Genomic DNA, 27,621 nt, shown 5'->3' on the forward strand with positions numbered 1-27,621 from the left:
TGGAGGTGTGTGTGCAGTCGGAGTGTCTGCAGCAGGCACAGGCAGTTGGGCTTTGCTAAGGCAGAGAAATTTTCTTCCTTCAGAGATCAATAATAACAACAATAAACCAAGGTAGCAGCAGAGGTTGGCTATTTGGATTTCCCTGGATTTCTTATCCATGAAGAGTAGAAACCAAAGAAGGGAGGAGGAAGGACGGTGATTGTGAAATGTGGTTTTCTTTTTCCTGAACTGCCAGTGAGCTTGGGACACCTGAACCTGCTATGCCAACTGAACTCTCTCACGTAGTGAGAATGCATGCCATCTCCGGCTTCCATTCCTCACTGACAGTGCGGCTTTTCAACAAGGGTCCAGAATACCTTCGCAAACAGATGGAGGCAGGCAACCCAGGCCGGAAGAGTGCTGTGGAACGACTGGCAGCAGATAAGGCCAAATATGTCAAAAGCCAGCAGGTAATCAACACGAAGCAGGAGCCGGTCAGTACACTCAGCTCAGCTTCTGAGAGCACCAGCAGCAGCCAGAGCAGCTCCATGGAAAGCAAGAAAGTCAGCAACCATCTGCCTGAGGAGAGACGTCCCATGTCAAAAGTGAACAGCACCATGGATTCTGACCCTCTTGCCCTCGAGCCAGGTGGCCCTCCGATAGTGAGGCGCAGCAGTGCCAAGAGGCTGATCAGGCCAGACTCGTTAGTGATCTATCGCCAGAAATGTGAGTTTGTAAGGGGACAAAGCCATGACAGTGCTCGTGGGAGTTTAGTCAGAAGGCTGTTCCAGGGCTCCGTCAAGGAAAAACAGCTGGCTTCTGAGGCATCCAAAGTTGTTATTAAGGAAGGTATTGCACTTGAAACAGAAGGATCTGTTTTGGTCAAAGATCCGGGCCATGACCTTGATCCAACAAGACACAATGAACCCCCGAAAACAGGCCCAGCAGCCATTCTCACCAGGGGATGTGAGAATGCCTCAGATTTGACCACAGCCCCTTATGAAGTAAAGCGGAAAGGTCTGCATCGGTCCCAATCGGACATTAGTTCTCGGTATTCAAAATCTTTCTCTGAGTTTGACATTTTCTTTAAGTACTGCGGCCTTGAACCCGAGGTAATAGAAGACCTTGGCAAAGAGAACTTTTCTGTGGCTTCTGACAACTTCTCCTTCCGGATCCGCAGCATCAGCATGGCAACGTCAGAAAGCGACTTCACGAGGCACAGTGGCGACGATGGCCTCCTGGAAGAAGAACTCACAGAACAGGTCCCGACCGGCACATCAGTGATTGAACGCAATGCTCGGATAATCAAATGGTTGTACACATGTAAGAAAGCCAAGGAGGCTAACACCGTGCTATAGGACTTTGCATGACAACTGCCTACTTCAGAATACATTGTAGCCAGGTAAGTATAATGGGTGCATAAAACCTAACGATGCCAATTTTATGTTACCTTGTGTTGCTTTGGGTATATAGAGGAGGAGGACCTCTTCTCAGAATGACCTCCTCCAGCACCTCATGGCATGGAGGGAACAATACTAAGGTACTAAAGAATGGTGAACATAAAACAATGCTGATAGAGAGGAAGTATATCAATGATGCTAATCTTGATCAGAGCAGACTGGGCCTAATAGGTGTATTTGGGGTTTCAAATTCTGTGCTGATCAATGTCACCAGCATGTTAACATTATCTGGTCTTCAGAACGATGCCTCCTCCTTCTCCTCATGACATAGAATCCCAAGGGCTTTAAGCTGACTTTTTAAAAGTCATGTTACTTTGCTAGAGTGGGATCAAAATCTCAGAAGAAAGTTAAAGTCAATGTTTACATGTGATGCCTGGTGCCTGCAGTCTCCTGCACGGCAAATGGCTCACTTACAGAGGTCTGTGCTATGTTAACAGGAAATTTAGACATTTACCCAGGCCTTAATTATATCTAATTAAGATAAACAGAAGCAAATTGAACCCCTTGCTGTTTTGGAGCTGTCCATTTTTGTCTCCTGCTTCCTTTTCCATCCGTCATCCTTTGCACATACGAGCAAGCAATGTTAAATGTTTACCAGTCTCTCCTCTTCCACACTCCATTTCACTTGATAAGGTGAGTGATATGGCTCCTCCCATATCAGCATAATAGCTTACACCACCTATTTACTGGCAGTCGCATTTTCTGATCTGCTGAGAAGTGGAATTTCTTTTGCTGCTTGATTTCATTTAAATTATTTTGCTCAAACTGATGGAAGCTGGGTGATATGGCTGCAGCTGTGTAGAAAGCAGATTTTGAGCATTAGGGCTTTAATCCTCCATACTTCAGTTTTGTCCTGCTGAAGTTAGTGGGACTTACGTCCAATGAAATATTAATAGCATGGTGGTGTTACCATGTGAGCCTAGACCAGAGCTTGGAAAAGTTACTTTTTTAAACTACAACTCCCATCAGCCCCAGCCAGCATGGCCACTGATGGGAGTTGTAGTTCAAAAAAGTAACTTTTCCAAGCTCTGGTCTAGACATGATTTTTTGCAAGTAGGTTCTATTGCAATAGGTGAGATCTACTTCCAAGTAAATGTGCCTATGATGAACATTTAATAACTGTGTTGTAGCTGGAAAGATTTTTTAAAAAGCAAAGAACCTTTACACATGCAAAAGACCTGTAGTTTTAAGTTTCACACAAACTTGGGCATTGCTTATGTTGATTTTATATGCAGCTGGATCACTGTTGTTTTCTTCTGTCTGGGCAGCTGTGATCTATCCCCAGCTGCATGTTCTTGTGGGGAAACACTTGTGTGAAGTAGGCAATACACAGATATAGTTGCAGTGATTTGAGAAAAAATTATACTGAGAATACAAAAATTGTTGCCATCTTTATCTGTGTACAGTCCCAATGTTTCCATATGTGATTATGGACATATATATGGACACTCAGTGTGAGAAGTGACCCTGAGTCTAGCAAGTGGCACATCAAGTCAAGGGATCAGTTTATTTGACAACAGAAAATGTTTCTAGGTACCTGACTATGATAGGCTGCTACAACTCAATGTCCTTCCCCAACCATTGGGCAAAATCCACTATGCTGTTAAGCATACTTTAAATCCTGTTGAAATGAATGGAAATTAAGCATTTATAGTGGCCATTGGACTGCACCCCTTTTTGCTCCAGTTCAGCTTTCCAGTGTGCTCATGGGGGGACCAATGCACAGAAGGAGATTTGCAAGGGCAGCATTTGCCTTACTCTCTTAGCATGACTGTACTGAGAGCAAGCAGTTCTTCCTGTTTCCAGCAACAGCTGGCTGTGCAGAGTACTGATTGGTGTCTCATGTGACAACCACAAAAATGACACCCTCCCCTACCTAGAGCAATGTTTCAAGTCAAACACACACACACTGGATAACTGTTTGGTAGATAAACTTGCCATGTGTTCCTGTATGTCTGTAAGCATCTTTAGGCCGCAAGAGAGCAGCCAACAGGCTCCCCTTAAGCATGCTGGAAGAGTCAAAATGGAAAATGGATTGCCTTCAAGTCGATTTCGACTTATGATGACTCTATGAATAGGGTTTTCTGTTCAGAAGCTGACCGTACTCCACAAACATATCATTGGCATGTGGAAGTGGGTGCTCTGCCTTCTGCACTTCTCCAGATTTAATAAGGGCCATGCACCTGCTGTGTGCTGGGTTGGGGGGCAATATAGGGACCAGCTGCATCCAGAACACTCAATGCATGGAGGAACTCCCAGCTGAAGAATTTGCAGTGGTGGTGGTCCACTGGGTCTCACTGCAATTCACTTTCAAGACATGGAGATAGACAGAGAGAGTTCATGGACGGACCTCGCATGGAAGGCATGCAGTTAAGAGAAGAAGGGGAGGCCATGAATGCAAGAGGAAGTCTCCTTCCACATGCCCCACCCCACCTACACACTCTGAATTATTAGATCTCTCTACTTGTATCATCTGAATTTAAAAAGTGCATTTAAAAGAACCACAATCAAGCAGAGAACCGCAATTAAGTGTTGCCTCAATTGTTTAATGACACCATGATTCCCACAGAACAGCATTCAGCACAGTTTAGAAAAGTGCTGACCAACCATCTAGCAGCTCCCTTCCAAATTAAAAGAACCTCCCATGGGCTTAATCCTTATCTACTGGCCTTACATTAGTCCCTCCCTCCTCCCTCCCTCCTACTATCACAGACAGCTTTTACAGCAATCTACTGACCAGTTTTTCAAAACGTGCAATCTGGAAACTACTGTTGAATTGAAATACTTGGATTTTATTTTAGGAAAATTAATCCCACTGAAGTAATTTGAATGGAAAACAATTTAGATCCATTCGGGTTTGAGGATCAAGCACTAAGGAATTTCCATGTTCAGCAGAGGGGAAGCTGATGCTCTCTGGTTCCTCTTTTTCACTCAGTTAGTTAGGGCTATGGCTGTGACTGTACATTAAGAATTGCCTCTTGATAGCCAACACAGAGGATTCCTGGCAGTGTTAACTTGTTGGGGATGGGGTGTCAAAGCAGAAAGTCTGTATAGAAAGCTAAATAGTTAAACATTCATCAGTATTTTTTCTTTAACTTAGCAGAACTGAAATGCCTGAGGTTTGATTCCCATTAAAGGTGGGGTTCTTTGTAAGCACAGCAAAAACAACAAATCTTTTTATCTCTATTCATGGGAAAAACGAATCACTGTAATAATAGCTTTTTCTATCATAACTCTACATCTAATATAGGTTCTATGTTTTTTCAAGCTGGGGAACCCTCACCACATATGCCTCATATGTATATGCTAATAATTTAAATGTATACAATTTAAAATTTCTCCTTGATTGGCTACGGTTGAGCACAACAACTGGCCAGGGGACCCACACATCATCTGATGTACTCACTATGAGCCCCAAAATGATGTGATTTTTTATGAATTATTTTTTTCTTAGAAAATATTTTTGTCCCACCTCTGTCAGAGGCAGTATTCCAGTTGCTGGGAATCACAAGTGGGGAAAGTGCCATTACACTCAGATCCTGCTTGCAAGCTTGGCATAGGCATCAGGTGGGCCGCTGTGAGAGCAGGATGCTGGACTAGATTGGCCGCTGGCCTGGCCCAGTGGGGCTCTTCTTATGTTCTTATGAAAGTTCTTTCCTGTGTCAAGAAACAGAAGGTTATATGCTCAAGTACTGGTTTTCCATTGTAGATATCACGACACAGTGAGACACGGTGAGACCAGAGTTCAATTTCGGAGCCCCCCTCGTAATTCTCGTCTCCGCTTTTATTTTACCTCCGCTTGGAGGCGTGGATTATTTTCTCTCCATAAACAGCCTATGACCTTTAACTATTGTATAACATCACGTACATACATAGTACAACAGCATTATCTACGTGGCAATATGCAGGCAGTTATTTAACCACTACAGATGTCAGTATCGTTTACAGCCATAAAGTTAACCACATCCTGTTTTTCCACTGGTCAGATCGCAATGTCTTGAGAGATAGTGTACTGAGAACAGCAGCGTGGTTTGCCAACGTATGCTGTTCATTCAGTCCACCCCACATCTCCCCCTTTTTTATTTTTTAGCAAAAAGTAATTACTACGTAATGGTCGCGGAGCAACAGGTGTACACGTCTGGAAAAGGTATTGTAAAAAACAGCATAAGCCTATACTTAAAATGAGTAAAAGAATAGCATATCTAAGAATCTGACTTAGCCATCCAGTGGGCAGCCAACTCCAAAGCCACTGCCACCAAGTTGTAGGGGCGTCCTGCAAAATGTTATTAGCTAGATCCTTCAAGTTTTTTACCTGTGTTCTGATTTCAAAACTGTTGTCAGTTAAATTAAAACAGCACATATTCTTTATAGTTTCGCACCCCAACTGATGTTGTAATAGCAGGTAATCTATAGCTGCACGATTATCCAAGATAGCTTGTCTTAATATACCCTGCTCTTCATTTAACAAAGCAATGGCTCGAGAGGTGGCATTTATCATCTTAACATAATTACAGGCTAATTTATGTAATTGATTGCTGTTACTTACTGCCAATGCAGGAAGTCCAACAAGGGAGATGGCTAGTGATACACTTTCTGCTTTATTAAGCAATTCCACCTTGTCATTACAATCAGCCGGCATGGCAACAGCTTCTCTTTTCCTACGTTGGGCTAGCAACTCCCTTTTATGAAGGAAAATGGGAACCAGTCGACTCAGGCAACAGATGGTATCAGAAATATCCCTTCTGCACCTTATGTCGACTACAATTAACCATCCGAGCACACGTATTATTAATGGAATTTGCAACATGTGATGTAAATAATTGAAAAGCATTAACAGGCAGCTGGAAGGTTGGAGTTCCCCAATTCGAAACAGTATGATATTTAATCTCTGAAGTATTCATGAACCGCCCAAGTCCTGTAATGTTCCCAATATCCCCAGGTGCTTTGCATACGGGTATTAAACATGTTCCCAACATACCCATTTCCTGTACATGTTCAGTCATGCAAAAGTCACTCACATTTGTCATTCTTGCTAACTGAACCCAGATATTGTGTTGAAACCGCATCCCCAACTCCTGCCCCAACCTGTCAGCCCCGGCGCTTCCTAAAATCCAACAAATGCAAAGTACAAAAATAGAATTTGTATTTAAAGACGCAATTAAAGCAAGAATGGTATTCTCAGTTGTCTTGTCCACCCCGGCTTGTTCCATTGCTTTTTCTGCTTGTGTTGCTAAGTTCTTTATTTGGCCCCAAGTCACGGGAGGTTGCGGAACATTCCGACCACGCTTCCTGGAAGACATCCCAGTATCCTGAAGTTGCAGAGAAAAATTAGGGATGGGATTCTTAAGATTATCGTGCCAGGACATCGTCTTTCCAGGGCCGGATACACCTAGCAGGTACCCACACAGGACCGTCAGGCGTAGACACAGCCGCGTAACCTCGACCCCACGTTATAAGCGGAACTGGGCCTTTCCACTCTGGATTTGGTAGTTGCCGAAACTGCACCCGCGGGGCAGGTAGAGACTCCGACTGCTGAAAATGCCGCTGCGCTCGAGTAGAAAAGGAAAAATGAGTATTGGGAGATTGAGACAAATTTAAATGATTAATGGTAAACAACACTTGTGCCAGCCACTCCTCTTTGGTGGCCAATCCCAGTGGTACTCCTCCTTTTTGTTTTTGTTTAAGCAAATGCTCTTTAAGGGTACGATTGGTACGTTCGACGACAGCTTGACCTGTAGAATTATAAGGAATACCAAACAAATGTGTAATGGACCACTTAGTGCAAAACTGTGCAAATTGCTGTGAAACATATGCAGGACCATTATCAGTTTTTATCGTCTGAGGTTGGCCCATGATGGCAATAGAACGAATGACATGATTAATAACATTCTTAGTTTTTTCCCCTTTCTGAGGAGTTACCCATATGTATCCGGAATATGTATCTACTGTAACATGCAAATACTTCCATGGGGAGAAAGTAGGAAAATGTGTAACATCCATTTGCCACAACTGGTTAACTATGAGACCTCGTGGGTTCACTCCTGGTTCTGGGGATAGAGTTAACTGTGTGCATTGGGGACATTGTTGAATAATGGCAGAGGCTTCCTGGGCAGTAAGATGGAATTGCTTCTGGAGTGCTTTAGCATTTTGATGATGAAGGGCATGACTTTCTATGGGTGTGCAAAGGAGGGCACGAAGAGCCTGATCAGCATATTGATTACCTTCTGTTAACAATCCTGGGAAAGGTTGATGACTGCGAATATGAAATATAGCAAATCGACAAGACCGAGTATGTATGAGTTTTTGAAGTGTAAGCATAAGAGCAAGTAGATTAGTGTCCAGCATGGGAGAGACATAACTACCGGGTAATGCAAGTACAACATTCTTAACATAAAGACTATCGGTAATAATGTTAACCTCCTGATCTGCAAAAGTCAACAGCGCCATACTAACAGCGGCCAACTCAGATCTCTGAGCGGAAGTTTGGGGTAAGGTGAAAATTGTCTTCCAAACCCCCTGCTCGTGCCATGCAACAACCCCTCTAGTTGGACTGCCATCAGTATAGACCGTGACCGCAGGTAAGGGTTGTAAACTGATTACAGATTGAAACTGGATAGGAATTTTTTGTGTAATTTGAAGCCGTGGATCTGATGAGGAACGACATGAAATTGTGCCCAAATAAGAGACTAAAGCCCATTGAAGGTCATCAGAAAGCGCAACAGCATTTTCCCATGTGTAAAGTTTAAGAGGCAACGAAATTTCAACCGGATCGATACCTAATAATTGCCTTGATCGTAATCGTGCTTTTTGGATTATTTCTGCTGCTTGCATTGGCAAAGTTGTGATAGATGACTTTGGTGTATGGGCTAAGTAAAGCCACTCTATTATATGTGTAGCATTGGAGCCTGACTCCTGAGTGAGTGCAGCAAAAAGTTGGCTTCCATCAAATAAAACAAATAAAATCAGTGGTTTATTCAATATTTGTCGATCCACCCAAATAGCTTTTAACGTTGTAGAAACTAATTCTAGGGATTGCCTTGCCTGTTCCGTTAAAGTAATAATATCTGCAGGTTGACGTCCTTGTTTTAAACATTCAAATAAAGGCCCCATGTCTTGAGTGGTAAGTTTACAATATGGTCGAATCCAATTAATAGAACCCAAGAATTGTTGTAGTTCTACATAAGTTGGCTTCATTGACAAAGTAAGACAGGGCAATACAGGAGTGGAGTAGGATTGCATTAATTTATGTCCTAAATACAGAAATGGTTCTTTGAGTTGTACCTTTTCAGGGGCAATCTGCAACCCTGACTGTGACAAATGATCAGTAAGGTGTTGTTGCCACATAGATGGGAGGGTTCTCCCAGCCACCAAGATGTCATCCATATAATGGTAGACCAATAATGTAGGGTATTGAGCCCGAAAGGGTCGCAGGGCCATGTCTACAAACTGTTGACATAGGGTTGGACTATTTAACATGCCCTGAGGTAGCACTTTCCATTGATATCGTTGCGCAGGGCCAGAGTTATTATATACGGGAACAGTAAACGCAAATTTCGGTGCGTCTTGCGCTTGTAACGGTATTGTGAAAAAGCAATCTTTCAGGTCTATAATAGCTAAGGAATAGTCATATGGAATTAAATTTGGATTAGGCGTCCCACATTGTAGCGGACCCATGGGCACAATTAATTTATTTATTTCTCGTAAATCATGTAAGAGCCTCCACTTTCCAGATTTCTTTTTAATCACAAACACTGGGGTGTTATAAGGGCTATTACTTTCTGCTATATGATCAGCTTCCAGTTGCTCCTTTACCAGTTGGTGCAGAGCTTCTAATTTTTCTTTGGGTAAGGGCCATTGTTCTACCCAAATGGGTATGTCTGTCTTCCATTGTAAAGGAAGAGCTGCCTTTTGTTGGCTAATCATTAATAACAATGGTGGTCTGGAATTGCTCCAGTAAATCCCTTCCCCACAGATTTACTGAAATGTCCAAAATACAAGGGCGAATGTGGGCTATACGATCACCATCAAGAGCAACAACTTGTATCCAATCCTTACTCCGTTTTGAATCCTGAGCTCCGCCCACTCCCCACACAGAAGGGGCCACTTCTACTGGCCAAGAGGATGGCCAGTTATGTTCAGCAATTACTGTGACATCTGCCCCAGAATCTATAATACCTTCAAAAATAACATTGTTTAAACAATACTTACGAACCGGTTTCTCCCTGGTCACTTCTGCCAGTACTGCAGCTACCTGTGGATGGAAAGGATTACCTGAAATACTCACACTCGGCGATTTCGTCCTTGTAGATCCGAATCCACCAGTACGTTTTTGGGAGGAAGTGTTCGATGTGAAAAGACGATATGGCAATAACAATAGTTGCGCAAAAGAATCTCCCTTCTTCAACTGAAGGGGAAGGTGACTCCAATACTGAATATAAATAATTCCCTGATAATCAGAATCAATAACACCAGGTACCACCATTATATTATTCTTGGAAGCAGAGGATCGCGGTAGTACAAGGCCTACGGTGCCTTCTGGTAAAGGGCCAGTGAGTGTGGTAGGCATTAAAAGAACTGCTCCAGGCAAAGGAACATCTTTTGACTCTGCATGTATTAAATCAATTCCAGCGCTTCCTTGAGTAGCAGGGGTGGGTACACTTCCTTGAGATTCGGGGCTGGAAGCCTGCCCCAAGTTCAGTTTCCCTCAATAGGACGGGAAGACACATTGGTATTGGTAATGGGAGCTGAACGACACTGATTAGCCCAATGATAACCCTTTTTACATTTCGGACAGATTTTCTTTGGCCGGTTTGTAACAGTGCCCCCACCTTTAAATGCTCCTCCGCCAGGAGCCCGACATTCCCTTCTGAAATGACCAGGCTTTTGACAATTAAAACAATTGCCTGTAGGTTTGTTACCCTGTCTTAATGCCCCAGCTAACAATGTCATGGCATGAACATGTGTACCTACCTCTGCACAAGCTTGAATCATGTCTCCCAATTCATATTGCGGTCTATGAATAATGTTTTTCAAAATCTTTTTACAGTCTGTGTTAGAATTCTCGTAAGCTAATTTTAACAATAATTCCCCTTGTGCCTGAGGGTTATCAACCTGCCGTGTCAGAGCCTCTTTCAAACGGTCAACAAACTGAAAATAGGGCTCTGTTGCTTGCTGCCGTACATTCGTAAAAGAACGTAAGGGTTCTTTCCCAGCAGGCACCTTTTTAAATGCTTTCTGTATACACTCAGCAGTTCGATGAAATGCGGCTTCAGGCAATACCCCTTGTTGTGCTATGGTAGCAAAATTACCTGACCCATAAATTTGCTCGGGAATGATATTAGCATCCCCAGCTGCTATAGCAGCATGTCTAAATTCTTGGTCCCAAACTACATATTGCGAAGGAGTCAAAATCATCCTAAAGAGATCCTTCCAATCTTGAGGGATCATGTTATATCCAGTAGCTACTCCTTCCAACATCCCTTGTACATAATTAGCCGTAATCCCATATTCTCTTACTGCCTTATTTATTTCCCTAATAACAGAAAACGGAAGAGCTGTCCAAGTTGCTATGCGATTATTAGCATTATTAGGATCTGGCTGATATGTAACGGGAAAAGCTGAAATTGTACCCTCCCAGTCTCCCATTTCTTCCATAGATAATAATCCTGAGGCTGCAGCCTGAGCTATGGCTGCTTTAACCTTCCCAGTAACCTGTTCTTGTTGGACTGGAGGGCTATATGGAGGAGCATTTACAAATTTCTCAATATCCTTTTCAGGTGTAGGTAAAGAAAGTTGGGGATAAAGAGGAGTTTTCTGGTCAGAATTGGCAAACAGCGATGTCTCTTTTATCCCTAAATGACTAATGGCCTCAGCACACTTTTGCCATAATAAGAGATGGTGAATAGGTGCTCTTGGTTCTTCATGTAATTTTCTCCCTATCTTTATCCAATCTGACTGACGTAGTGATCCTTGCTCTGGATACCATGGACATTGACATTGAATTGTTTTTAACAATGATTCAATGTGAGAACGACTTATAAAAGCTGAGGTATCCTGTTTTAAAATTTTTTGTAGCTCTTGTGCATGAACCTTCTGCTGAGCTGACAATTCCCCCCCCATACTCACGAATGGGAGCTGTACGCTGAGGTGCACCGTTGGCTGATCCTGCCAGTGGGTACGAGGGTGTTTGTTCTGAATCACGTCGGGGTCACCAGATGTAGATATCACGACACAGTGAGACACGGTGAGACCAGAGTTCAATTTCGGAGCCCCCCTCGTAATTCTCGTCTCCGCTTTTATTTTACCTCCGCTTGGAGGCGTGGATTATTTTCTCTCCATAAACAGCCTATGACCTTTAACTATTGTATAACATCACGTACATACATAGTACAACAGCATTATCTACGTGGCAATATGCAGGCAGTTATTTAACCACTACAGATGTCAGTATCGTTTACAGCCATAAAGTTAACCACATCCTGTTTTTCCACTGGTCAGATCGCAATGTCTTGAGAGATAGTGTACTGAGAACAGCAGCGTGGTTTGCCAACGTATGCTGTTCATTCAGTCCACCCCACATTCCATGTTGCAGAAAATATCCCAGTGAAGATGTTAGATGTGCAGCCCAGATCCTTATGTCTGCTCAATGAATGTAGCTGGACTTGCTTCCAAGTAAGAATGCATAGAATTGCAGCCTGCTCTCCAATCAGGTAAACTCCAAAGGAGAGTACATGGAATAGATGCCTTGAGAACATGGGCTGGCGCAAGCATGCATCAAAGAGAAGTAACCCACTTCAGTCATCATGACAAGGGAACAAGCTGATGGCTACTATTCCCGGAGTGGTTTAATAATCAATCCCTTTCCCCAGAGAACTTTGAGAACTGTATCTCTGTGAATAAGAGTCTCCTAAGAACTCTGAGCACCCTTAACAAGCTGCTTAACAAGCTGCAGTTTCAAGAATGTTTTGGGGGAAACTATGACTGCTTAAAGTGGTATGATACTAAATGTATAGTGCAGATAGGACCTAAACAAGTCTTGCCCAACATCTAATATGCCCCCCTCTCTCTCTCACACACACACACACTCACTCATATACCATCCAGATATTGCATGTCCTTACAAGTCACCTGTCACCAGTAAATACCATCCACATATGACAGATGTGAGGAACCGTTGCCCTTCCAGATGTTGCTGAACTACAACTCCCATCATCTGTGGCCAATGACCATGCTTGCTGGTGCTGATGAGAGTTGTAGTTCAGAAACATCTGGGCGGCCAAAGGTTCCCCACACCTGGCATCTGATATCCAACAACCACAGATCAAAACAATCTGCATCACAACTCAATAGCAGGAAAATGCCCCAAGTGTAGAGCAATACCTTAAAACAGTTAGTCAAGCCTTGCATCATGTGCATGAGAGCCAGTGTGGTGTAGTGGTTAAGGTGTTGGACTACGACCTGGGAAACCAGGGTTCAAATCCCCACATAGCCATGAAGCTCACTGGGTGACCTTGGGCCAGTCACTGCCTCTCAGCCTCATGAAAACCCTATTCATAGGATCGCCATAAGTCAGGATTGACTTGAGGGCAGTACATTTACATTTTGCATCATGTGCATTATATCGTGAAGGAACTGAGCATACAGAAGACTTTCCAGAAAACGACTGCCCATTTTAGAGATGGAAACATGACACAACTAAAAAAAAAAGCCTGAGAGATTGTAACACGAACAGCCATGTCTCTTTCCAAGTTTGAGGTGGTGGGGACAAACACAAGGGGAATGCTACTAGCATAATGACCGACTTGTAAACTTCCCAGAGACATCATTTTTTATTACACTTTTTACCCTGCCCACTCCTCAAGGACTTCAAGGAAGTGTTTGTGGTTTTCCTCTTTGTCCTTTTTATTCTCCTCATAACAGTCCTATGGGGTGGAGTGACTGGCCCACAGTCACCCAATAAGCTTTAAAATAATATCTTCCCCCAACATAATTTTACTGCTCCCCCATCATTGCCCCCCTTCTCACACCCACCCTTGTAGTATACCAAGGCTATCTACGCAAACGTTTAAAACACAAAAATCCTGGGAACTGAGTGTACCCCTCACAGAACTACAATTCCCAGCACTCTTAACAAACTACAGCTCCCAGGATTCTTTGAGAGAAGCCATTTGCCTCAAATGTATGGCATGTATGCAGTCCAAGTGCAGACAGGAAGTCCTTCTTTTCTCTCTTACCTTGCTGACTGGTCAGCTGGGCAGGCGGAAGAACACAGGTGGCTGAGGTCTCTCCAGCACTGGGGTTTGCAGCACACCCAGCCGCCCTGGAAGCAAGGTGAGTTTTCTTTAGAAGTGAAAAGGGAGAAGAGGCAAGAGATCCAGGGCCTGGCACAAAAGACTCAGGGCTCCAGTCCCCTGGACCAGCCCGTATCAACATCCCTGGCAAGTAGTTTGCACGGCACAAGCAGTAATATTTCCAGCACTATGTACCCGATGGACAGATGGGCTTTAGGAACATAGGCCATAAGAACATAGAAAGCTGCCATATACTGAATCAGAGCTTTGGTCCATTCAGGGTTTCCCAACCTTTGAGCCACAGATGTTGCTGGACTACAACTCCCATCAGCCCCATCCAGCATGGCCAATGGTCAGGAATTATGGGAACTGTAGTCCAGCAACATCTGTGGCCCAACGGTTGGGAAACTCAATACTGTTTGCGCTAACTGGCAGTGGCTCTCCAGGATTTCAGACAGGGGTCTCTCCAGTCTCAACCCTTCCTGGAGATGCCAGGGATTGAACAGGGGGCCTTCTGCATGCAAAGCAGATGCTCCACCACTGAGCTACAACCCTTACCCTTTTCACTATGCCAGCAATAATAAACAAGATGGGTAAGTTTGATAGATAGTGATAGATAAGAGGAAGTGGCAGCAGGGCCCCAGAAGAAGTGTACCAGCCCAGATCACAGGCTCCACATAAAACCTCCATCCTGTTCTTTAATCCAGCACTGACTGGAAAGGAAGCCTGGCTGCTTTGAGAGAGACTGAGAGAGAAACAGATAAAATAAGTTCAATCTGTGGGGCCAGGATAATAGTTCTAAGAGGCCGAGCTTCACACGCTTGACCTTGAAACCTTGCTAAATCCTTCTGTAGAGCCTCAGTTCCTGGGGGCACTTATGGGACACTGTAAAAAGGAGTCTGAGGAAGGTTGTAAAGGAGCTTTGAAGGCAGAAACATCATTCACATCAGCTACTCCCAGACCAGCCCAACAGCTCCCTGCAATAAGGCCAGGTGATTTTCTTTTTCTTCCTTCCTTCCTTCCTTCCTTCCTTTGATCATCCCACTGTAGAGTTACAATCTTAAACCTTGCTTAGATTTGCAACAGAAAGCGGTGCTTCCCCCTCCCAGGGATCTTCCAAACTACCAGTATGTGCAGAATTTCTTTCTTTGCTTTGCTAAAGTGACCAGGAACAGAGGATGATACTGCTGTCCCTTTCAGAGTTATGTAGAAAAGAGCTTTTCTGAAGGTGAAGCATGTCACACGCATGACAGCGCTCCAAAATGAGAAAGGTGCACCTACTGAAATTCTCTTTCACATCACTAATAAGGGAACAGGAGTATCATCCCATGTTTCAGCTGGTCATCCTAGCAGGGCAGAACTACACAAATGGTGGAAAACGCAGGATTTCCAATTGCAACTCAGTTTTCCGCTGACCCACATATGCAGTAGAGAAGTGGTGGGAGGGGGTGCTTAACCTTCATACTCTCCATATTCTGCTTTTCACCTACAATCCCTTTTTCTGGATGCTTTTGCTCATTTGATTGGCAAACATGTCCCAAGACCTATGGCTGGGGAAAGGTAGCAAGAGTTGAACAGGAAAAGCAGTGAGTAGGGGAAGGGTTAAACATCTTGCCATGCTACCAGTGTCATAACAGCACCAGACATTGGGCTAAAAAAAGCCCATATTTGCCATTGGCAAGTGGTTAGAGGGGCATGTGGAGTAATCTGTAAAGAGCCACTCTAGCACCTAGTTTGCAAGAACTCATAAAAGCTCTGAAGATGGATCAACGTAGTAGATACACCCCCAGCCAAGACAGACAATGGAACTGTTCAAATAAGAGTCTACATGTGGTAAAAATTTCCATCATATGCCTGTAAGAGGTTTTTCTGATCCTCACTAATGCACACAAATTTTCATTAAAGAAAAAGCATACAGGTGTTGCAATTAAGAATTCAGAGGCAACAGAGCTAGTCCACACACACAGCCTTTAAGGCCAGGTAATCTCTGTTAATCTAAACTACAAAATGCTCAGATATAATTCATCATCATGTTATTTACACAATTGATTAGTCAGAGGATGAGCCATTTGGGAGGCAAAGGAGCTGTACACCTGCAGCTCTGTAATCCAGGCCTAGTTTTGCAATGCTGGGAACTTCCTGCCATGAAACAACACATCCTTGACTTCCTGCAAATATTGGCTCTTGTCCAGTGAGCAAACAGAGATGCCTGTACCTGTTAACAGCTTTATCAGGTTCTTTGCTTTTACAGAAAAGCAACTAGCAGACAGGATCATAATTGTGGCTGGGAACTGAGTGCATATTAAAACAACACCCTGGAGCAGAAGCATGCCCTACTTATAACCTAGCCTCTGCATGAGTTTGGCCTCAATTCTAAAAAGATGTATTCATGTGCTTCAGTTTTTCCAGTAATGTCTGTGGAACTGCTTAAGGTTTGTAGAGTTAAGCACCTGTGGCTTTTTGCAAACTTTGTTCTGGATGTGTTGCTGGAGTACTATAACTAGTTAGTTAGCAATCCAGCTAGCAGGAGAGAGAGAGACTTTGCCTTTTAACCAGAATTGGAAGCTCATGTTAGCCCTGGTTACTATGGTCAATAGTTCATGAACAATACTACCCTACCTGGTGACTACACCATGGTTACTGCTGACAAAAGGAAAAGAGGAAGCAAACCACTGTCTGCTACCAATCTTGACCATGTTTAAGATCTCTCCAGTGTTATGCATACTACCAAGCTTCCCTACAAGTAAATACAACCGCTATTTATCAAGTAGTGACTTGCTACAGTGAGCATTTAGCCACTTGGTAAACCAGTTGTCGCTATTGTTCTGCCAAGTGGTAAGGATAATTTACCATTCTGCTACTTCCCTTGATTTCTGATTAAGTCCTTGATATGTGAAAAATAGTTTCCACTTGAAAATACATCTCATAGCTGACTAGCTTATCATGTGAATACATGCAACTTGAGGTAAGATACTACTTGGTCAGTGCTTCTTAGCAGTTATCTAGTAAAGCTCATTAGGATCCCCACTTCCCCCACTCTTTCTTGCCAGGGTTATGAGAGAGGCTGAATCTGTTGAATTCCTGTCTGTCTCTTAATGGGCCAGGACTCTTGCCAGGGAGGAATAGGAGAGGTGCTGCAATAACTCTTGGCAATAAAATTTGAATAGTTCTAGTAACCTGAGAAGTAGCACATATTCATGTAAGCTTAATGTTAATGATAAACATTCAGGCTTTTCAGCTGGTATGAACTGCCTTCAAGTGAAGCACTGACGATTTAAAGTGAGGGAAGCTTCCTTGCTGCACCTGCTGAGAATGCAATCCATAATTGCTGAAAATCCAGGCACATCCCACCCACTCAGATGCTAAGCCTCTATTTGCAAGAGAACTAATAACTAGCAGTTAGGGGAGCTTTTCTATCAGGCTGAGTTCTAGTTGTCAGCAATTATCCCCAGGAGATTCGTAGGAAATGCTTATTCCAGCATGGTGTTTTAAACGGGCCTTGGCTCACATGGCTTTTTTGGAGCTGTGCTTAACCTAGCTGTGCCATGTCTGTTGCCCAAACAGCTGCTTTTTAAAAATAAAATAAAATGGAGGGCGAACACTGAGAAAAAAGGAGACAAAAAGCTTCAAAAAGTTGTGAAGGAAAGGCCGTCTCTTTGGTGTCAGCGTAGGAGATGTTCGTAGGCTGTGGGCTTATGTAAATGTCAGGCTGCTTAATGGAACTTTGGGGCACAGTGTCCACCAGCAGTCTGGCAAATGTTATTGTCCCTTATTGTACAAAAAAGCAAGCAAGCAAGAAAGCGGCAATTCAACAGAGCTTGGAGGGGGTTCTCTACTGTATGCTAAGGTTCCCCAAGAGGAGTTGCTTTTGTACACAGCTGTGCGCTTTTTAATGGGTCAGGAGCTTAGCCATGAATCTTTTATATTCCCAGCTTAATTTTTCATGGGATTCTATTATGATTTGTAAAACTTTGCATGAATAAATAAGAGACCTGTGAAACACTGGAAATCTATTTAGTTCAAGGAGATACTACTTGAGTCTTTTTTAAAAAAAATCAGTTAAGCCTTTAGGGATGAGTTGCCGTTTTTTAAAAGCAGCGATGTTTTGTCTCATTAGGCAGTGCTGTAAAGTGAAATTTAAGACCATAGTGCAGGGGTGGAGACCCTCAAGCGGCCCTCCAGACCTCTCTATCAGGCTCTTGGAACTCTCCCTCCTTGGAATACCCCCTCCTTGAGTGTTTTTGCTTGGTTGTGTTGTGTCTTTGGCCTCTGATAATGACTCTTACTTGCCTGGATAGAGAAAAGTGGGTATGTGTAGAAACTAGCCTACTAACTGCGCAAAGATAACATTTCTATTAATTGCCCCACCCACCTTGCCTCTGGCCCTGCACACCACTGGTGTGGCCCCCAGAAGGGAAAAAGATTCCTCACCCTTCATATAGTGTATTGGGGGAACGCTAGAACACCCAGACTTCTTCCCCCTGACAATTATTTATTATTACAATGCACTGGGAAAAGCCCATGGCAGAAAAACTGGGAGAGCTGGGGTGGAGAGCAGACAAGTATAAAACTTAACTGAGCATTGTAAATGGTTCATTTAAGTCCAGGAGTCTTCTGGCTGCTGAGGGGATTTTGTCAACCCAACGACACATACAGGCTTCTTTCCAAAAGTGAAACTGGTTCTTCCCGCAGGCTCATTTGGCCTGCTTTTGCTGGGCCTTATGTATAGCCTTTTAAAAAGACAGAACACAGCAAATCCTCTGTCAAACCATGACAAATGCTTTGCAATTCTATTGGCTTCCTGCCTGAAGTTTATGTTATACACATTATATTCTAAATTAATTCTGGTGTAGGGGCACATCCTCTACTCCCCCTTGGAAATTTGCAGCACAGACACATGCATGGCTCCTCAGAAGTAATTCCAGCTTTGATTGCTGTTCGACAACCTTTTTGCTGAGCATTCATCCTGATTAGTTTACACGAAGGTTAGACAAAATTGGCTATTTATTGAGCATTCATTCTGATTTGTTTACATAGAGGTTAGATGATATTGTGTCAAGTGTTATCCCATACTTTCCAGTGCATTTCCCCCCCATCACTTTCCTTGTCACAAAAAGGCTATGGTGTTTTTTGGGGGGGGTGGGGGGGAGGGGGTACAGGTTGGTTGCACAAGAGTGCAAAATCCACTTTGACTGGGCAACTGGAATTTGCTAGTATGTGATTGAATCCTACCACAAAATAGTGAATCTGGAAGTGCCCTCTGGTCAAGGGTTTTTTTAAATCCCAAATTAAGTTTGCAGGGGACTGCCATCTCAAGACAGGTAGTCAACATGATGCCCTCCAGATGTTGTTAGACTACAACTCCCATCACATCTGGCTATTGGGCATGCTAACTGCAGCTGAGGGGAGTTGTAGTGTAACAACATCTAGAGGGCACCCCATTGGCTGCTCCTGCCTTAGAGTGATTACAAACTCCTTAGGTCAGGCCCCTTAATGTTGTCCTGTGGCATGGCGTGTGAGCACATGAATGATGCAGCTATCTTGCTGAAGCTAAGTAGGTCTGGGTCTGGTCAGCACCTGAATGGAAGACCACCTTGAAACTTTGTTTATGTGACTTTTGTTTTCACAGTGGAAGAAATGTGGTCATAAATGTAATAAACAAATAACGTTAGTGATGCTAAATAAAATACATTAAAAATAATAATCTATGTGGGATTGTATTTTGGGAATCAAGTATGTGAACCTCCAAGGAGGTCATGCAAGGTCCACAGACTCATTGTAACTGAAATGAATTAAAGAGTTTATTGATACACAATCCTCAGTACAGGAACATTAAAAGAAATAACAGAGTAATCTGAAATGACTACACAAGAACATAAAGAAAAATCCATTAAGGCAATACAGCAAAATAAACAAGACAGGTCAATGTGACTAACAGAACAATACAGGAACAATAATGTAAACTTTTGTTTTTAGAGAAACAAAGGAGACAGCCTGCCTGAAGTGTGCAGGGAGGCGTGAAGAGGAAGTGGTAGCTAGCATTAAATCCAGAGGCCACATATGTGATCTTTTCAGGTGTGAAGGTAGCGTGGAAGGGGGAGGGTGGAGAAAAAAATCCTGCAACAGAAGATCCTGCATTTATTCCCCATGGCAAATATACCTCTATGTGACCTAATATGTGAATTAAATCAACATCATATGACACTGATTTGTGTCATTTGGTTATAAGGAGTTCTCTACCACAAGATGTAGTGGTACCCATCAACTTAGATGGCTTCAAAATGAGGATTAGACAAATTCATGGAGGACAAGATTATCACTGGCTAAAAATCGCAACGGGTGGTATCTACAGTACCAGCAGTGATATGCTGGGAATTGCAAGGTGGGCAGGGCCCTGCTTGTGCACTTTTCATAGGCATCTGGTTGGCCACTGTGTAATCAGGAAGCAGGACTCAATAGGCCTTTGGTCTGTTCCAGCTGGGCTTTTCTTATGTTCTTAGGTAGTAAAAACCACCAATGTAGTCGAGTCTTAAAAAAGTTTCTCAAGTGCTTGTTATATGCACAAATAAAAATTACCACCTCAGTGTGAAATGCTTCACAGTTTTCTAGTAATTCCCCCCCCCTTTTTTTCTTAGAATGAACTTCCTAAGATGGAATCTTACAGCAACATGGCAGAACACGGACTTGCAGCAATCATTTCTACCACTCTTCTTCATCTGTGTGAGTCCCATGAGACAACTGAACTGCAAACTGAAGCTGGGAATCAATACTAGCTTACTAGCTCCTGGAAAAGAAGAAACAGCCATAGCAAAGGAGCAAAGAATTGGAAGTCAGTGCCAACATATTGAAGGGAACAGGGATGGTGGTACGCGCATGAAGAATTTCTCTGATGCACAGTCTTTTAGCAAAGCAGAAAACCAGAGCTGGTATCCTCTGAGTGTTGTTTTGCAGAAGACGATGTTCTAGATTAGTATCACTTCTATAAGAGCAAATTGCATGTTCACTCTTAGGTATGAGGAACATGCGTGTCCATTTTGTTGTGTGTTCTCATGATGGTAAACTGCACTGAGCTGTGGTGTCCTAATGATTAGGCATATCAAGTGTACGTCTAGCAAAATCACCATCTACATGTTGCTTTTCAACATGGGAATTACCTTTTATGTGAAGTAGCCCTGAGGGTGGGAATCCAGTGATAAAGCCTCCACCTTTGTTTCTAATAGAAAACTGCTTGCCTAACCGATTATATGACTCTCAGGCCTATACTGGTTTATCCATTCTTTATAGACCATGAGGAGATCCCTCACAGACTACTCCTTTTTTAAAATATAACACAAGGAACCCAAGATTCATAGGTATTTAAACTATGTTTTTAAAGAGTTATCTCTAAGAAGGCCTAATCTAGATAAAATTGGGACACCGGAAAAATGCAATGGAACGGGCTCCTTTGGGAGGAAGGGCAGGATGTAAAATAATAATAATAATATAAACATAGGAAGTTGCCTTATACCGAGTGAGATCATTGGTCCAATTAGCTCAGTATTGTCTGATTACCCTGACTGACAGCAGCTCTCCAGGGTTTTTTAGACAGGAACCATTCCCAGCTCTACCTAGAGATGCCTGGGATTGAACCTGGGATCTGCTGCATGCAAAGCTTGTGCTCTTCCACTGAGCTGTGGCCCATCATCATAGACCGGGATCTCTTTATTCCCACCTATCCTTTTCACTGCAGCTTCCTTATGTCCCCCGAAAAGCCCCTCCCAAAGACTGAGGGTCCATTCCAAATGGGAATCAGTGTGGCATATGGGATGCAGCTGGACAAGCAAATCAGCAGCTTGGGCCCCTCCCCCATTGTGTGTGCATGGTAGCACTTTCCACTTATGTACAGTATTGAACCATAGGATGGTGTGTTACTAAACAGTATTTTGGTGCTGTTATACACAGATAAACTGCTTCTTGGTAGAAGACGGCATTGCTTTTTAGTTTTTTTTTTAAATAAAATGGCTAGACTGCGAGCTAAAATGTATGGTCTAGACAGGCCTGCAGGCACATAATTGTCTGGGGTACTTACAGTGTCTGTGAGAAGATCACTCCTGACTCTGGATTTCCAAACAGGGTCTGCTCCTTTGTCACTTGGGAATGGCTCTCATTTCTGCAATAGCAAGCAAGTGCAAATGTGTCTTCCCCGTTTATTTTATTCACACACACACACTTCTCTGCACTGGCATACTCATATATAACAAGAATCTGCAAAAACAAATTTATGTTGGGAGTGGAAGAAGGACTGGCATTATGGACAACATTTTTTTAAAAATAAGCATGCTTCTTAACCAAATGCTGCAGTCAAAATAATTGGGTTAAACTGACATTTAGATAAGCCATCAAGCTTCAGGCTTAACAAAAAAGGGGCATGTCTGAACATTCCTCAGATGGTGCCAGTGAGCAACTCCAAGGCTGGCATGCTCAGACTAGAAGTTCAGAGAGCAGTTCCTTGCATGAGATTGATATAAACGGTTGTACCTGGCTAACACTGACCCACCATTTCATAGAAAAAGGTTAGGGCTGCAATCCTATACTTATATGGGAGCTAGTACTATTGAACTCAGTGGAGCTTACATCAAAGAAGGCATGTGTAAGATGGCACAGTTGATCTTGGGTTCCTCCCTCTTGTCACTGAGGTACTACTGAGGCCATTTTGGAATAGGGTTGTGAGATACAAACATTGCTTTATTTTGGAACTGTGGCTAACCTTTGGCCCTCAGATGCTGTTGGACTCCAACTCTCAACAGCTCCAACCAGCGTGACCAATGGCGGAGGACAGGAGGGTTATCATGAAGGGAGTTGTGACTCAGTAATATCTGGAGGCCCTCAGGTGCCACATTCCTGTTTTAGAAAGTGGTTCCTGCTGTCCAAACATCTCAACTTCATTAAAATATCCTTTGTTCCTAACAGACCCTAAATCATGATGACTATATGCTACCTCCAGGATCAGAGGCCACATGCATGCCTCAAAATACTAGTAGTTAGGGGAAACAGCAGGAGAAGGCCTTTGCCCTCATGTCTTGCTTCTGGGCTTCCCAGAATGGCATTTGATTGTCCACTGTGGGAAACGGAGGCTGGACTAGATAGACCTTTGGTCTGATCCAACAGAGTTCTTCATATGTTTAAAAATGAATTATTTTTCTTGGCTAAATGTTATTCCAGCACCTGTAACTTGGGCATGCTTCAGTCTCTTTGCTTTAGTCAGAGACTCCCTTCAGAACAGTATTTATTTCTCACATAATGAAACATCAGTCAAGTTGATTCTGCTCTCTCTTACATTCATCTTAATTTGCAGCATTTGATATAATCTAGGGTCAGGCCCTTTTTTAAAGCTGAAAAACCAAATGGAATGTTGTTGTTTTGTTTTTATAGCACTAGTTCTCAGGGCAAGTGCTGCAAGAAATCAATTCTTAACTAGAAGCCCAATCAGCAAAGAAGCTCTTTCCAAATGCTTGCCATGTTGCTTCGAAGAAAAGCTAACCTTACCGAAGTACAGACAGTGAAACAAGCATCTAATGAGCACTTTTGTGTGTCTTTTGTTGTTAGTCCTGGAAAACGTAGGCATTTCAGAGAGAAGGGTCATCAGATGGGTGAGGGGGTTTCTTTTAATGATGCAACCCTCTGCAATAATTTTTGCAACTTAATTTTGTTGCAGGAGTTCCAGTCTGGTCTACATGCATTTTAATGGAGGGAACTGATGTGCATATGCATTTTTTTATACATACACATCAGCTCCTGCCATTGAAATGATTAGCAACCCCATTTCATGGGAGCTCCACATGTGTACAGTAGTTCTGCAAAGATGAAATGTATCTTGCTTTAATTTATTCCAGTGCTGGAAAACTAAGTTAGCACTTTAAGTTCTAATTAAAAAATGTGTGCAAGCAATTGTATGTATGTAAGAAAAATGTGCTTGTGAGTCACTAGGCTGATGTTCTGTCGTCAGTAACTGCAGCCAGTTTTTTTTACTTAGATGTTCTGATAAGGTTGTGTGTCTCATTGGGTTTTTTAAAATATGTATATAATGAATTTTGAAAGTATGCAGTTCTTTCAAATCTGCTCCATGCTTAGTGGAAACCTAAAAACTGTGTATTGTTCTACTTTATGTTTTGTGCCTAAAGGTTTTTGTGAAAAAAAGTATATTCTTCTACTCTATTAAGTTTTGTTACACAAAAGGCTGCTAACACAGTAAGAGGCTACCCATTGGTATAGTAATTAAAGAAGAAAAGTTACACTGTTAAAGATGCTAATACACAAATGTAATCCACTGTAGTTGCTTTTACACTCTTTACAGACTGCTTTTCAGTCATTTATGTGAAAAGCTAATGATGGAGGTGCTTCCTCTTTAATTTCTCTGGGAATGTGGACAGCTTTATACAGGGTGTTTTTCTCTATGCATGCATGGGAGATGTGTTACGTGTACATGTAAAAATGTAAGGTGTGAATGTGACAAATCCATGTCCGGAAAACACAGATATTATATAAGCAGATTCATCAGGAAGATGCACTTGATCACAGCCTTCTCTGAAGTGTATGCTCAATGATAAACTCAGTTTTATCACGTAAACCACATTATCCTGTTTTTTACCTAAAATTATTTGTAGAGTGAACATAGGGGGGGAGGGCCAGAGAGGGACTGCCGGTCTGTGGTAGGGCACATACTTGGCATACAAAAGGTCTCAAGTTCAATCCCCAGTATCTCAGATAGTGCAAGGAAAGACTCCTATCTGAAACCCTGGAGAACTGTTGCCAATCAGTGTAGACAGTACTGAGCTAGATGGACCAGTGGCCTGACTTGGTATAAGGCAGCTTCTTATGACCCTAGGCCTTGCTCCCAACTATGTGCATTCAACAGATTTGGTGGCTATGAACAGACAGTGAGTGCATGCAAATTCTGTACACAAAAGGTCTTTACATAAGGGCCACTAAATGTGCAAACATTGGGAGCAAGGCCATTGTGATCCCAACCCCCTTTGGGTTCATGCTGTAGGTCATGTCATATGTAAAAGGAAAGTGTATGAAACAGTCCTCTCAATGTACGGTACACTCCTGAAGACGCATGCCTTCAAGATCCACTTCATGAAGCAAAAACAGTCCTATCTTCACTTGTAATCTCCGAAGCAGTGTTGATAGCAAATATTCTGAGGCTGTGTATACATTACTATCTTAAAATGCAGTTAGTTTTTTTTCTTTTTTAGTTCGGATGAAAGCTGGTTTGGGACAAAATGCATCAAAACAGTTATCCATAAGAAATGACAGGATTGATATAGACTGTAGCTAACTGCTTCCCAAACTAGTGGTGGCAGTGCACTGGATGCAGAGTAAACAGGAGCGTGTACACAGCCTGTGAAATGGGTAAGAAGGTGTCAACAGGCACTATAAGAAGTTGGTAGAGAATAGTAACTTTCTTGGAGAATTATAGAGGTGCTTAGAAAGTGTGCAGACAAAGTTTGCAGATGGACGTCAATGAGGTGGTTTTAGATTAGCAAAGTTAAGGTACCACAGTGATTGTCAAGGCTCCTCCACTAACTTTTATTATGTAAATTGTAGGGCTGAATTGTTGATCTGTTGTCCTTCTCAGTGCAGCCTCCTCCTTTTGGTTAGTTAGTGTAGAGGTGACAAATTCACAGTGCATGCCTTATGCAAACCATTTCCTCCTATTTCTGTAGATGTAGACAAATGCCTGAAGGGGACAGGAAGATGAGAAGAGGTCAAAGTAGGAAGTGCCTGTTTTGGATTGCTTGGTACAGTGTGCTAGTGTGTTGTAACAGTTACAGTGTTAGGGTAGAACACACTCACTGTTCTGCTAGTTCCAGGGTGTCTCCACCTCTTTCTTCTGAAAACAGGCACACAGCGCTAGCCAAACCCCACCCATTTTTTACTGTAAAACCTTGTGGGATCAGCTTGAATGCTTTTTTAAATAATTGAGCTTCAAAGAGATTTCACAACTGATTGGCACATCGACCCATTGCCCCTCCAGGTGTGGCTAATAGAAACGCTTTGGGGTGAGCAACTAGTGTGTTCACAGCCTTAGAATAGGGCTGTGAGCACATTGGCCACACCTGGAGGGGCAATGGGTTGATATGCCAATCAGTTGTGAAATCTTTTTGAAGCTGATTTTAAAAAAAGAAGCACTCGAGCTGATCCCACTTTTATAGTAAATAACAGTGGGGTTTGACTAGTGTCGCGTGCTCCCATGTTCAGAAAAGAGAGATGGAGGCACACTGTAACCAGCAGAACAGTAAATGTGTCTCTACCGTTAGACCTGGGAGATCAGGGTTCAAATCTCCATGCAGCCATAAAGTGCACTGGATGATCTTGGGCCAGTCACCAACTCTCAGCCTTCCCTACCTCACAGGGTTATGGTGAGAATAACACGGGGAAAGGGAAAACCAAGTATGCCACCTTAATCTCCTTGGAGGAAAGGTGGGATATAAATGTATTAACTCAAAATGTAATACTAAAATTTCTCTTTAAGGTGCAAGTCTTCCTGAACACTTGAAAACTAAAAAGTAAAAGATGAGGCTGCATAATCACAAACTAGTCTCTGACGTTTGCCTGAATTGGAATGATGGAAGACAATCAGATTAGATTAATGACTGTTGCACACGTTGTTGTAACTGCTGTATGTTTATCTACAGCTAGTTCCTTCACTGTGAAAAATGTTCAGTGCACATTGATATGATTTTTATCGAGGAGCAGGTACAAAGTCCAACTTTATGACTAGATGCTGGTATTTGCCATAAAAGCACTGGGTGCAGATTAATGACCTATACAGTACCATGTAAATCATCATTACAGGAACCCATATGTGAAGATGATCGCATGCTGGCTGTTAAAGGCTTTTTAAAGGGGTAGCTTTGTATTTCGGTGCAAAAGTCAACTATAACTGAGAGGAATAAACATGACACGTATAGCCAATTATTGTCCAGCATGGATTTTCTTGTGCAGATTTCTCTGAGAGGAAAAAAGGGATATGGCTCTGACTGGAATTTATATTCACATGGTTCTGTTATTATTTTAAATCTCTGTATATTTTATTTGTATATAAAATAAAAAAATAGAGAATTTGGGTTGTTTCTCCTAAAAAATTGAATGCTGTGTTTATACTATTGCTCTGTGTGTCTGCATGCTCACTTATGCACACACTTGTGTGTGTGTGTTGTCATGGAGAAGGGGGTCATAGATTCCTACCTGCTCACTTTCCAAGTATATTTCCTGTTTGGTTGGTTGGTTGATCCGAGTATGCAAAAGCCCACCCTTCAACCCAATAAGGTTGTCAACTTGGCTGTTGAGCAAATAAGAGTATATAGTGGTCCCACATGAAGATATATGAGCCAATTCTGTGAATGCAGCCAAGACCACCTCTGCTTCTGTTGTCTAACAAAGTTCACAAATTCTGGTTTTGTAAGCACACTATTGATTCCCCAGAGTTCATCCAAATTTGTTAATCAGGGTGCATTTACACTTCCCCCAGAGAAAATAATTTTGATTCTTCTGGTGGGAGAAAATCCTGGAGCAACTGCTTTGCTTCTGTTTCATCTAGATGTGCTTCTATGTAATTGAACAGCATGACCCTAAGTATCTTTACTCTGAGTGAGAAGAAAGCATCCCTGAGTTCAATGAAAGTTCCTCTACTGTACGTCTACTTAGGACTACCTTAAGGTCTGAAGATAGAAATTCCCAGACCAATGTCTGTCTTCCTTCATTATGCAGATGATAAAGGGCTTAGAGGTTGAACCATGAGAAGAACCCTGTTGGATTAGACCAAGATTCCATGTGGTCTAGCATCTAGCTTCCAAAAGCGGTTGTCCAGATGCTTCTGGGAAGCCTACAAGCAGAGCATGAAGACA

General features: G+C 42.7%; 1 protein-coding gene across 2 annotated transcripts; it reads left to right on the forward strand.

The window, feature by feature from the left end:
- On the forward strand, window positions 1-26,795 carry FAM110C (family with sequence similarity 110 member C). Of its 2 annotated transcripts, none has more exons than XM_061622877.1 (2): window positions 1-1,381; window positions 20,365-26,795. In XM_061622877.1, the coding sequence occupies exon 1, from the start codon at window positions 261-263 to the stop codon at window positions 1,335-1,337; it is 1,077 nt and encodes a 358-aa protein (XP_061478861.1). In that variant the 5' UTR covers window positions 1-260; the 3' UTR covers window positions 1,338-1,381; window positions 20,365-26,795. The 2 variants fall into 2 exon arrangements, with proteins under 2 accessions (XP_061478861.1, XP_061478862.1); XM_061622878.1 differs by lacking the exon at window positions 20,365-26,795 and adding an exon at window positions 5,530-5,637.
- The last annotated feature ends 826 nt before the right edge of the window (window positions 26,796-27,621 follow it).

This window comes from Rhineura floridana, chromosome 4, assembly GCF_030035675.1.
Source record: "Rhineura floridana isolate rRhiFlo1 chromosome 4, rRhiFlo1.hap2, whole genome shotgun sequence".
NCBI lineage: Eukaryota > Metazoa > Chordata > Lepidosauria > Squamata > Rhineuridae > Rhineura > Rhineura floridana.